Below are 13226 nucleotides of genomic sequence, written 5' to 3' on the forward strand. Positions count from 1 at the left end.
GAACGGAGCAAAGGCTGAAGAAAAAGAAGAATTATGTAAATTTGCAGACAAAAATTGAACCTCTGAAGTGATGAAGAGTTCAACATTTCGTTCCTTGAGTGTTTGTGAACTCCTGTAGCTGAAATATCAGAAGAGACCGGAGTAATATTGTGATACAAAAATTATTTCAAAATAGGGAGGGCGTTCTACGGATCGAAATATGCGTGACGCATAGGTGGAATCGGCAGCTTTATCAGGTATTCATTTCATTTCACAAACATCCCTCATCGTCTGTACAATACGTCTCAGTTACACAGCAACCAGAACAACAATTAGAGATAATAATTTGTAATGAAAATAATGTGGTTTGTGATACTTCCTTAAATGCATCATAACAAAGGATCTTTAAGCTTATGGAAACTTTTAGGCTCATATAATTAACAAATACTAGCTCTTCCTTGAACTCAAGCAAAATATCGAAAAATATTCAACAAGGTACAAACAATAAGTTCAGTGCTTAAGTATAAAATATCACATATAACAAATAAATACATTTTCTTTTGACTTTCCTCTTCATACCTGAAAAACAAACTCGACACGTCTAGCTAACGACATAAGATCTAGAACGGCAAATTGAGGTTTACCATATTGAAAGTACAAAACGTTATTTTCTCACACAATTACCACAACAGATAAGTAATTCGCAGATGTCATTCTGTGCTTGCGAAATCTTCAATGGGGTCGAGGCACCATCAAGATTCTATGACTACTTTGTACTAAGTTTATCTCATTCTTTAGCTATTATGGAAAATATTAGTATACTTCGTATTGGCAATTTTTCCATAATTAACGGCAAATGCCTTTGAAATATCCGTTTGCTAGCTAAACATTTAAAAAGTTTCGTTGAATTGAGCCTTCTTACGGAAGCAGTGCAATTTATTGGAAGCAGCGATGATGAACGGTGAAGGCGGAACCGAAGAATTCACTATGAAGCCAATTATCTCTGCCTCGGAAAAGTCGTGTGTTGGATGTGTTTAATTTCATTTGCTGCTATTCGTTGCAGACTAAGCCTTAAAAATCTGTGGAAATTCATTGGCAATATCGCGTACCAATTGCTGGTCGCTAGCACTACATTCGGTTTCCTCGCAGAATATACGCGTGAAAATCTTCATAAGATCCTGCTTGCGATGTGTGTGCTCTTTGTAGTTTGTATTCCGCAAAATACGTCGACAGAGTTCAAGATAGCTACGTCGAAGCTTCGGGTAAAAAATAAACAAACGTCAGAAAACATTTATATTCCAGAATTGGGACACGAAAAGTAAACATAGTGAGACCAAATATAAACTTTCTTTCTAAACTTAATCTTACCGGATCTCCTGCCGACAAATCAGAAAGCTGCCTCACGAGAATATCAATCAGAACTTTGTTGTCGTTTGAGTAGAACAGCCCAGCTGTCTCCGGAAGACTGAATAGGTCTATGAACATTTTTAAAACTGAATTTATGTTGTGAGTGAAATGTCTTAGAATTTTCACGGGATCCTCTGTAAATGATAATCGTAAAAATGTAAACCAGAATCAAGACCTAACTAGCATAGTCCTCTTACCTTCCCGATTCAGCATTAAAAGTATCTTTTCGGTAAATGTTTTTGCCGACGACAACTTTTGCATTGCCTCGATAACTATATTCTGTGTAAAATCGTTGAATTGAAGATTAAATGCGAGTAATAAAGCTATGACCGTATCGACTAGAACTTCGGGACTATTCCCTTCAATTATGTCCAAAAGAAATGTTACAAAATCGACTCCTAATTGTTCTGCAATGAAAGATGAACACACGCATACATTTCCGTAATATTTCCAGGAATAAATCTAGATTTATATATAATATACAACACCCACCTATATAATTAACTGGCATCGGTTGACCAAGCGAAAATATAATTGTAAACATTTTGGCAAGTTCTTTAAACTTTTCTAAATTCGAAGAATTAGTTTTCATATCCTCTACCTACGGAAAAAGTGAAAAACCACAAAATTTCACAATCAAACCGCTCCAAATCCAGAAATCACAATCTTACAATTTCCAATGGCAAAACAGATGTCAAAAGAATATCTACAATTATATGATCCAAATGGCAGGCAGCAGTAAAAACTTTTAGAAGAAGTCGCTTGATTTCCCATCGAGTTTCCATTTGATAGTATTGAACCAAATTTATCAAACTTTGATATTGATCGCAGGACATTTCGTGACAACAGATCTTTTCGTCTGCATTTTTCTATAGTCAATTGTTGGATTAACGCAAACAATAGAAATTTGTTAGGAGTTGCAATTAATGACTTCAATTTCAATTGAGTAAAATAGACACACAAGTCGTACTTACCAAAATATCAACCAATTCCTCTAAAAATTGCAGAATGTCCTCCTCATCCTCATACAACATCCATGTTCTCTGTTGCGAATCGTTTTTACAATCCGCCAATTGCGAGAAAATATACTGTAATCGCTTTGCATCATGGGTTATACCCAGCAATTCCTTTGGAATATCTAATTTATCCGTAACATGAACTGCTATCGCCTCCAAATACGGACTTAATGCATTCGGAAATAAATGCTCAAAACTAGACAAAACAACACGCAATGCCTCGCACGATAGCTCAAAACTCAGGTTTGTATTCCGCCTTATTGCATCGACCACCTGATACACGTCCTCCGATCCCACTGAAATACTTTTACATGTCGATAAACTAGGATTTCGTTCGCTTTCATCATCCTTCCGACTGTCTGCATCCTCATTATGTTCACTTCCGTTTGCATTGTTTTCATCATCGATAACTGTCTCATCACCACCGTTCGCAACCCCATTGCTTTGTGATGTTGAAAAGGCATTCTCATGATATTCTTCCTTGCAAATGGTTACAACGTCCTCGCTAGTTGTAGCGGTAGTTGTGGTTGTCGTTGCTTCGGAAGGTTCTGATGTGATGCTATTATCCTGCGCCAGATCATTCAGCTTAGTACACAGGACTCCCATGCTGGGACTCTCTTGTACTAGCTGCGGTAAGGCCGCACCCACTGCCGGACTTGACATTGATTTTTTCGTTGATTCAAGCCTTTTAGAAACTGGGCTTTGGGTTGTATGATTGCTGTGGGGTTTTTCGGGGACAGAAGAACAGTTTGTTGCCATTTCGGCTTCCTAAATGAAATGTAAATTAAAACATCTTAACTAACAAAAAGGACACATTTACTCCACTTACTCTGATTGACTCTTCTATAAGATCCTTTCTTTCTATGAGTCGTTGAATTAACTCTTCTTTTGATATAATGCCGTTGATGTCTGTGTCTTTTGATTGCTTCAGAGATTCAATGCTTGAATCAAGGAAACTCACTAAGAATTTTGGTTCGACCTGAAAGTAAGTCACAATTTTTGAGGCTGCAGCTTTAATAAAAGACTTATGGAGTCACACTTTATTGGAACTCCAGCGAATTTGAACGAAATATTTTTGCAATTTTGAGGGACCATATGTGAAAGTAATAAGGGAGCACTTGGACCCCGAAACGCAGTACGAAAGTTTCTTCTATTTGATCATTTGTTAATATAATTTCATCTTCCTGGGGCTTTAGAATGGTAACCTGCAAATGCTCGCGGAATTCTTGCCGATCTTCAGCGAACCGCGTAGCCCATTCCTGTTCAACACTCCTCCTAATATCTAAATCTTTTTTACGACACCAATACTGCCTTTTGGCGATATACACAAATGGTTGCTATAAACCCCCATGATGAGTATAGCGTGTCAACCACATTACGCGCCCCGCTGTTCATGGCAATGATTTTCAGTTCCCCACGACTTTCCGAGAAACTTTCAAACTGCTCAAGTGACCCTCCACTGGCACTTGCTCCTCCCATATAGTAACACTGGGAGAACATTGACACCGATCAGTCTCAGCTTGACGTTAGTGTTGTAACAGTTGCAATTTCAGATTTAAAACAAAACATCGAAGGCGGTATAGCGCTATTAATACATTAAGTCGCATCAAGTTCATTGCCACTATCGAGAGAAACAACGCTTCCTAGAAACATCAAACGGTTTGTACCGTTTGACGATCTCGATGGGTAAAGATCCATCAATGCAGATAGAAGGAGTCCGGTGAACAATCAAATTAAGAACTTTGGTTTTATTGATTTTTAGCTTCGGTTCTATCCTGCCTACCTCCTTCTCAAAGGCAAGAGTCAGTTAGCCAAGGTCATGAAGATAAGAGAGTGCAAACCAGTATTTAAGAAAAAAATACATCGTTCACTGAGCCCCTCCACGTTTTCTAGCCAAGGCAGCATGAAAAACATCACCGACAATGTAATGAAAAATGGGGGACACAATGCAACCCTGGGGAACTACCCTTCAAATTCCTCTGAAATTCTACTTCGATGTTATACTAGACCTTTGACATTATTTTACGCCGTCATATGCCATTCCAAATACGCTCCTTGTTCACCCTCGAGATCCCTAAAGAACAGGTGAAGTGAGATAATACTTTACACTGATCCGAAAACTATTAATATGGTCATGGTGAGGCCGCAGGCGAGAGGTGAGGCTTCTGGTACGAAACCAAACCGTAAGCCTTAAGCCTGACACTTGTTCAGAAAACGTGATCTGATAGAAAGTTTAAGCCTAGTCTTTCCGCCTTTGTTATTTGCATCAATGGACAAACCATCTTGTATGTCGAACTGTTTGGTGGTGAATTATCTAAAATATGAAAATGCAAGTACCTCAGAGAATCCTTTTCAGTTTGTTGGCAAATACTAGGGAGATTTTTAACATCAAAACCAAACGATTGATCAGATACTCTCAGTAAAGGAGATGCTGGAGAACGGCTGGGAATATGTACACATAACGTTCGCCAAATTTTCGTTGATACCGGTGCCATTTGTGTTCGGGACAGCCAAGGTCTTTATCTGAATTTGGTGTTTGGGGATAAGGTTTTTCAGCGTCTAATAATACCAAATAAAACAAAGCCGGGGTTTGTACCTAGATTTGATGCTCCATGACGACGCTACCTTGTTCCATGCCCAACGGATCTTCGTTAGAGTGTCTTCAATGCGAGGGTACTGAATGAGGCGTAATCCATCCAGACTTCAGAGGGAATGCATCCTGTTAATGGCAACGAGAATGGGGCTCATAGTTTTAAACAGTGACTCACGCCAACGTTTCGGCACGGAATCAGTCGGTGGGCGGGTGGCGAGTTCTGAAAGACTTCCCGGCGAGCGGCCATCATATGATGATGACGTCATACACGTCTTATGATGCAACTTTGACCTTCTATAACTTTGTTAATAATAGTTGGATTGCCTTAAAATTTTTCAGAATTATGTCCTATATTATCGCCTATACTCATGTACTTCTGGGATGAGCTTGAGGAGGGCTTTCTAGTAAATTTCTAAAACATGGTAATATACTATTATTAACTTTATTTGAGCATATATCACGGCGGAACGTATTTTGAGGCATAAATTTCATATAGATACCTCACTGTAATTTTTTTCAGATTTTTTATTGGATAGGTTCTGAGAACGAGACTTGTTTTTCTTTTTGGGGCACACATTTTGAGCCCTATTTCCCCTATATTTCACCCAATATGAGAAATAAGATCAGTTTCGAAAAGTACTATTCGGTCCCTGTCGTTTGATACTCCACATGATCACATCCTGTGAAAAAAATAAGCCACACAAAATGACGCCACTCACTACATGTAAAGGGACACATAGACCACATGTTCTAACCAAATTTCGGAACAATCGGTTCAGCCGTTTCCGAGTAAATTGGATGTGACAGGCTGGCAGACAGACACACAGGCAGGCAGGACATTGAATTGATTTAAATGAGGTTTTGTTTCACGCAAAACCTTAAAAAGTGCCGGGGAGTGCATTCTTTATAAATGGAATTTTAATATTTCACCCGAATGTTAACTATTTCTGTTAATTATGACATCAGCATCTTATTTGCATTGCTTATGATGCTTTAGCTGCTATAATGTCCGACACTAGCAACTGGATTTCCATGCGTATGTGAGACTGCCCTCTATGCTGGTGTAAAATTTAGTACTCCTAGGACGAACTTAAGGGTGATTTTCAGTCCATTTCTAAAAGTTGGTAGTGAGTTCGGATATCGGAATGGGACATACTATCCCCGACAAAAAAATGTTTGCACTGCGAATGTGAAAGAAAATCCAAGTTCAAAAGGGGTTTTTCCGGTTATCATGAAGCTGGAGAATAAAGTTGTGCTTCATGTGATTATATGTGAAGTTCTTATTAATTACACCAGCAGAAGTTCTGTTCAAAGAATATGGTGGAAAGGAAAGTTGAAATTTTCAGAGGAAAGGTACATTCGTCAAAGATTTGTGTGAATAGTAAATAGTAAAGTACAAAAAAACGTCCAAAATAAATGTATACACAAACAATTTGTTAAACGATTTTTTTTTAATGAAAGTAGATAGATGAAGATATTCACAAATGTCAAATTAGAGAAAATAATTTTCGCTTTTTTTATTTTCGGTCTTTAGAATTTCGTATGACTCGTACTCGTAATCACCTCCGCAACTCGTGCAGCCACCGATTGGTATAAATTTTCAATAAAATCGTCCGGAATTTCATTAAGCCTGAAGTTTTTTCTAAATTTGCTTTGTTCCTTATCGATCTTTGTTGCAGTCGCCGCTTCATGAACGCCCATAAGTTCTCAGATCCGAACTGTTTCCTGGCCATGGCAGCGACTGCATGCCAAGCTCTTCTTTCCAAGATTTTGCCTGTGAATAAGAACCGCATTGAGGATAAAACAGATAAAAAATTCTACCCGAGAAAAATTTCGTTTATTTACAGGACGAGCTCTATGACACGAAGCCGAATCGTCCTGAACCATTGCTTCATCAAAATGCTCATGCAGTGTTTCTACCATCTGAGCAACGCAACCTTCGATAACGTTTTTGTACTTTTCTGGGTTGACAGCACCGCTTAGAAACGAGAAACTACCTTTGGATGTTATGCATCTCCACATCATTACTGAGGGAGAATGGTGTGCAGTTCGTACAATACCCTGGGAGTCAAATGTCTCTCCTTTTCTTCTTCAGCAAATTGAATTTCGACTCATCAGAGAACACAACTCGCTTCCAATCGTTCAGAATTCCCAATTCAGCCTGTTTTCGAGCATAGCCTTCGTTAAAATCTCTTTAGCTGGTCTCTGAGCTCTGAGTCCTAATTCATTCAACCATCGCTGCACTATTCTCACACTAACTGGCACATTTTCCCCTTCCAGAAATTCAATACGTAATTGAGGAGCAACTGCAAATCTATCTTGCAAGGATCCTCGTTCTAATGACCTCGTGGCCCGGGGAGTAATCTCCTGTTTCCTCCCGCTCCCTTGTTTTTGTCCCAAACGGCCATCTCTGGCATACTTTTCAGAAAAAAATTCTAATACTTGCCTCAAACAATTGATTCTTCTCGCTATTTCCCTATTACTATCACTCCGTTCACGCAAAACCAGAATACGGGCCTTTTCCTCAACACTTAACTTTGTTTTTCCTGACACCTTTTTCACACAAAATTAGGGGTTTCACTCTCTCTCCTTCCAAATCTCCAAGCAAACTGATACTAAACTAAATGTGAATATCATCCTTTTATAACAGCAATATTTAACTTTAAATCCCAAAAAAGGCCCAAGACTAAATGTTGTCTAGACGTAATTAAAAAGGTGGAATCATAAAAATGTTGAATGCGAACATTTTTTTGTCGGGCACTGTATTTTGAGGCTTTGATTTCATATAAACGCACCACCGTAATTTTTTCTGATTTTTGGGTGGGTAGTTTCGGGAAATTGGTCCTATCTCACTTTAATTCTGACTCATTACTCGCGCACTTTAGAATCCATGTCATCGGGACCTTTCATTTGATACCCCACATGACAATATTCGTAAAAAAAGATCTTACACCCCCCTTTCCATATATGGGGAATCTCCCTTTAAACTCCATGTAAATTTATGTCACTCACGGTATGCGTGGGATTTTATAGTTCCCATGTGTCCGCCAAATTTCATTCGGATCGGTTTAGGCGTGTTGGAGAAAGCGGCGTGTGCCAGTCAGATAGACAGTGAATCGATTTTAATAAGGTTTTCTTTTACATAAAACCTTAAAAATGGGGAACAACTCGATCACCATTCCCGCCTTAAAATGACCCAAACCGGAAGTTTACATATTATATATTTTTTTGTAACAATTAAGAAATAGGCAATTAATGATGGGACAATGAATGTTATTCTGCATTCAATCTCCCCTAAAATTGCTTATCTAGACCCTAGAATTGACTATCTGAATCATGGTTGCTTCTGGAAATATTAGGTTGGGGACAAAGTAATGTCGTATTTTGTCAATAGATGACGACATTTAAACATATCTTGTGTTGTACTTATCGCATCGGTCATACGGCAATTTGAAGACGACAATCTGGGCTACAGGTGTCTTTTTGACAGTTTTATGATCGTACGTTTCAGTCTCAAGTTATAGCGCGTCAAAGATGGAGTCCACCAAGGAAGAAATACGTCATATTTTACACATTTACTACTTGACAGGTAAAAATGCAACGAAGGCGGCCAAAAACATTTGTGAAGTTTATGGGTCCGATACTGTAACGATTCGCATAGCGTTGGTTCGATCGATTTCGTTCTGGTGTAGTGGATGTCGAAGATACACTCCGTAATGGTAGGCCAATCGTCGTAGAAACCGATAAAATCGTCGAAGTCATCCAAGTAGACCGATATGTGAGCATTCGCTCGATTGGCCAGGAACTGGGTAAGGACCATAAAACCCATTTGGAACCATTTGCAGAAGATTGGATTCCAAAAAAGGCTGGATATTTAGGTGCCACACGAGTTGACGGAAAAAAACCTTTTGGACCAAATCGACGCCTGCGATGCACTGCTGAAACGGAACGAATTCGACCCATTTTTGAAACGGATAGTGACTGGTGATGAAAAGTGGATCACGTACGAAAATCGCAAGCGAAAAAGATCATGGTCGAAGCGCGGCGAGCCGGCCCAAACCATCGCCAAGCCCGGATTGACAGCCAGGAAGGTTTTGCTATGTGTTTGGTGGGATTGGAAGGGAGTCATCCACTATGAGCTTGTCATCTATGGCCAGTTGGTGGTTTATAAGAGGAGGATAATGGAGTTGCCTTCTAAATGGCAACAAGTTTGCGAAAAAAACGGCGCATATTTGACTTAAATTGGATCATTCTGAGTATGTTTAATAAAGCGTTAAAATTCGATCACAAATACTGCATTACTTTTTCCCAACCCAGAATTATTATGTATAGCAGTAAATGCGTCATTGATAAAAACAAATGCTTGCAGAAACCCACCATCTAATAACGACTATCGTCGGAATATTGAGGATATTATCACCCCCTTACGAAAGCGACCATCCTATGCCGAAGATCAACACGATACATGGCTGCCATGTCGTTGCCATTTAGCTAATTATGGTGGAACTATTAATAAGGAGAATTGATTTGCCAGCCGTAGCAGAACACATTAAAGAACTGATAATTTCCCTTCCATTTGTTAACTAAATTGGAACTATTCTAGCTTCTAAAAGATCGACGACTTCTAAATTGCCTCTGCGGCTGGCTCCATTTATTTCCCTTATCATTTACAACCACCTCTCCCTCCACCGTGTATGACAAAATATTAATAAATTGACCCTACAAGTAAAACATTTTTCTGCCTCTCCAAAATCCCTAAATCCTATGACAAAGCCAAACTAAACATCTCTTGACCTGAAAACCATCATGAAATTGTGCACATTGCATCCAAGTAGTCCAGATAGCACGTCTTCGAGGGTGAAACGGAAGTTAAACTGTGTCAGGCCAGAGCAAGAGTGGAGGCCAATCGGAGACTCGCCTCCATAAAAAAGAGCATTCACTGGCAACGGAGGGGGTGCACACGACACCGTCAGAAATTCTTTCACGCAAGGATAATGCACACAGAGTAGCCGTAAAATGTAAACACAGCAATGGAGTGAGAATCATCTCCGCCACGGTGGTCCTGCACCAGGTTCCAATGCACTTTTCGCCACTCCGGTCGGAATTTGACCTGGACCTGTGCCAACTTTTCATTTCATCGGCCTACCCTCCCCCAAGGTCGTCGCACTTGCTGCCCACAATACACTGCAGCCTCCCCCTCCGGGGAGCAACCTAATCAACTATTTACCTTCATTTTCATTACGTAATTGGAAGGGACGAATCCAATGTTTCCCTTCATGCTGACCACTTGCCACCAATTCCTCTGCCGGGCGCTCGTCTGGTACAGAATGAAATACTCGCCCTCGTCGAAGCTGATTGTCTTCGGGTACACGGCCTGGAAGTCGTACAGGGCCTTCAGCATCTCGAAACTCTCTGCAAAGGAGGAAAATGCCATTTACGGTCGGATCGAAAATACGCCCCTCGATCGGTCTGTTGGTTTCCGTACCCATGTTTGCGACGTTCACGAATTGCTTTTCACTCATTTTCACTCGATTTTCCGACACTGCAACTTGTCTACACACCCATCAAAGCGCGAAACGCGAACACGAGCCAGTAAAATCCTTCTGCAAGGCCAAAAGCAGAGTTTTCGTCTCCTGTTTTCGTTGCTTCTGACGTCCTTTTCACAATAAGAAGCGAAACGCGAAAAAAAGGGTGAAACGTCAAACCGTTTACTTCGGAAGTCGTGAAAATTCGAAGAGGAGGAGTAGTTCGAAGTCGCGTTTAGCCGAGACACAGTTTCTTGAGTGTTATCAGCGAAACGGGAACCAAAACAGAAGAGAGAGAAACGTCAACCGGAGGAATGTGGCAAGAGTGACATTCGCGGAAGCCGAGTTTGATCGTGGCATAGTAAACAGTGGTAAGGAGATACGTTTCAGTTGCTCGCGCGGAAAGGAAAATGTCGTCTGTAAAACTCGTCGAGCTCCGACAGGACCGGCGTCTTATCGACCCCAACTTCGATGGTTACAAACTCTCTTTGGACACAATTCCAACTATAAAACACGAACTAACCACGCCGCCCCTGCGAGCTAAGCCTTCTGAGGAACAATATTCCTTTCTCCACGTTGAACTGTTCTCATTGCACAACCACCTCGTTCAGGATCCATGGGACAGGCTCTCGGTCTACTTCATAAACGCTCAAGGATCTATCCAGAAGTGCACTTATTGCTTGGAGACGGGCCGGCCGAAACCACCGACTGTCGTCTATAAACTTCCTTCGACTGCAAACCGGCAGCCGGGGGACTACAATATTTCCTTTAAATTCATGTCGGAGCAGCTCTGCTTGCTTTGCGATGGCTGCAATCAGATTTATCTGCTTGAAACTGGCGACCGACGTAAATCGGCCGAGTGGAAGGTGGCTTTCAAGTCGGATATATCTCAAGACCATAGAAACTTTGTCATCCGTGATGCCAAGGTTCACAACGAGGGCGAGATTAGAAAGATAAACTTTGTTCTGCACAGAATAGGACATCGCGAGGGAGAAGGAAATTTCACCGAGCTCCTGTGGTACACAATAACCGAATCACAGACGAAAGTAAGGACGCTGGAGTACAAGGAAACATTCTGTGGCAAAGGCTCAATCAATTACTGCGCCTTGGAGCCAAGGTCGACTGGAATCATCTTGTGTAGCAATAAATCATTCAAGGCAGTCTCAGTAGCACAGGAGGCAGAAAAGGAGGAAGGTTCCGCTACAAATGGGGAAGAAACTCCTTCCGCTGATTCTTCAAACCAAAATTTCGCATGGTCCCAAACTGACGAGGATATCACAATAAAATTCGCGTGTCGTCCCGATGTTACAAAAAATGACTACAAAATAACCTGCACGAAGGATAAACTCCAAGTCAAGTGTCGGGAAAATGTTCTACTGGACAACTCGCTTTTCAGTAAAGTCGACACCGATCTAACGACCTGGACTTTGGTAAAGAAAAATCTCGATTTCTTTTTTTCTCAAATAAGGCCCTGTACTGACTTTCCTCCCACAGGAAAATGACTTCCTTCAATTGACTCTCGTTAAAGACGTCAGCACGCTGCATTGGCCATTCCTAGTCTCTGGTGGCCCGCCAGAAAGCACTGACGCGGAAAAAGATTGCTCTCCGCCTGTTGGCCCACCAGTCTCTAACTTGGAAGCACAAATGGAGGAGTGTGACGAGCCGACGCAATCAACCGAGGAGGAATTTTATATCGGTAAGGACCTCTCCAGCAATTGAGAGTTATTAAGAACTAATGTGACCTGTTTTCCACAGATCGAATCGACCACAACACTCTAAAGCCCACACATCGGATTCTCCTCGGCTCTCGCCCACCCCTGTTCTCAACATGCCTTCGTCCAGGATTTCCACCAGCGATAGCCACTCGTCAGGATGTCGACGCCTGTCTCTGGCTCTTACACATTAGCCCAACCAATCCGGAGAACTGGACCTTCCGGCACGAGGGGACGTTCAATGCACTCGGCTACGTTGAGGCATCCAAACAACAGAAGAAGTTTATCGATTGCTCGCCGGATCTTAATTATGCCGTGATCTGCGAGAGTTTTCGACACATTTTTATCTACAAGTCGAAATATGACACTGCGAATATGCTACGAAACCGCAATGGACCGCAAGTTAGCATCGGGAAGCAGCAACTAGTGACGCTGGAGGATGCCGGTGAAGTTTTAGGGATGGCACTTGAAGATTCAATTGCATTTATACTAACTGAAAAGTTTGTTTTATATTTGCAAATAAACGTAGATTGAAGAGGAAAGATGTGGCTTATTAATCTGAAGGGCTAAATATTTTAATGACCGCTCCCCCCTTCCTGCTCTTTTATGACAGACTGTAGACAGTCATACAAGATCTGGATCCTTTGTTTAGGGATAACGTTTTTTAGCGTATACCTGACGCCGAATGAGACGATGCCGGACTTTCGTTTCGAGCACCGAGGGACGAGTTCTGGTAGGCGGTAATTTTAATTCCAGGGCGCCTGCATGGGACATGCCTCAATCAGACTCTAGAGGGAAACGGATTCTGGAAATGGCGGCGAGAACCGGACTCGTAGTTTTAAACACAGGATCCACGTCAACGTTTCGGGGCCCAGACTGTGAAGGAGGGATTCCTGACATCACCTTTGTCCGGAAACTCTGGCGTCATCGGTGGACGGGTGGCAAGTCCTAGAAGATTTCTCGGCAAGTGATCACCAGTACATCGCGTTCGAAG

At 41.4% G+C, this 13226-nt stretch overlaps 2 protein-coding genes across 2 annotated transcripts; one reads left to right on the forward strand and one right to left on the reverse strand.

Annotated features, from left to right (window-relative positions):
* Nucleotides 1-431: 431 nt before the first annotated feature.
* Nucleotides 432-10724, reverse strand: LOC119657183 (NCK-interacting protein with SH3 domain). The gene is made up of 9 exons (XM_038063973.1): nt 10481-10724; nt 10223-10407; nt 3232-3381; nt 2361-3170; nt 2058-2255; nt 1879-1987; nt 1584-1793; nt 1348-1520; nt 432-1235 (listed from the first exon to the last, which is right to left on the reverse strand). Exons 1-9 carry the CDS (start codon nt 10515-10517, stop codon nt 1044-1046), a joined length of 2064 nt encoding a protein of 687 aa, XP_037919901.1. The 5' UTR covers nt 10518-10724; the 3' UTR covers nt 432-1043.
* Nucleotides 10725-10821: 97 nt separating this feature from the next.
* On the forward strand, nt 10822-12768 carry LOC119657184 (nudC domain-containing protein 1). Its single transcript, XM_038063974.1, has 3 exons — nt 10822-11950; nt 12015-12216; nt 12276-12768. The coding sequence occupies exons 1-3, from the start codon at nt 10931-10933 to the stop codon at nt 12764-12766; spliced, it is 1713 nt and encodes a 570-aa protein (XP_037919902.1). The 5' UTR covers nt 10822-10930; the 3' UTR covers nt 12767-12768.
* Nucleotides 12769-13226: the final 458 nt, after the last annotated feature.

Source organism: Hermetia illucens, chromosome 5, assembly GCF_905115235.1.
Source record: "Hermetia illucens chromosome 5, iHerIll2.2.curated.20191125, whole genome shotgun sequence".
NCBI lineage: Eukaryota > Metazoa > Arthropoda > Insecta > Diptera > Stratiomyidae > Hermetia > Hermetia illucens.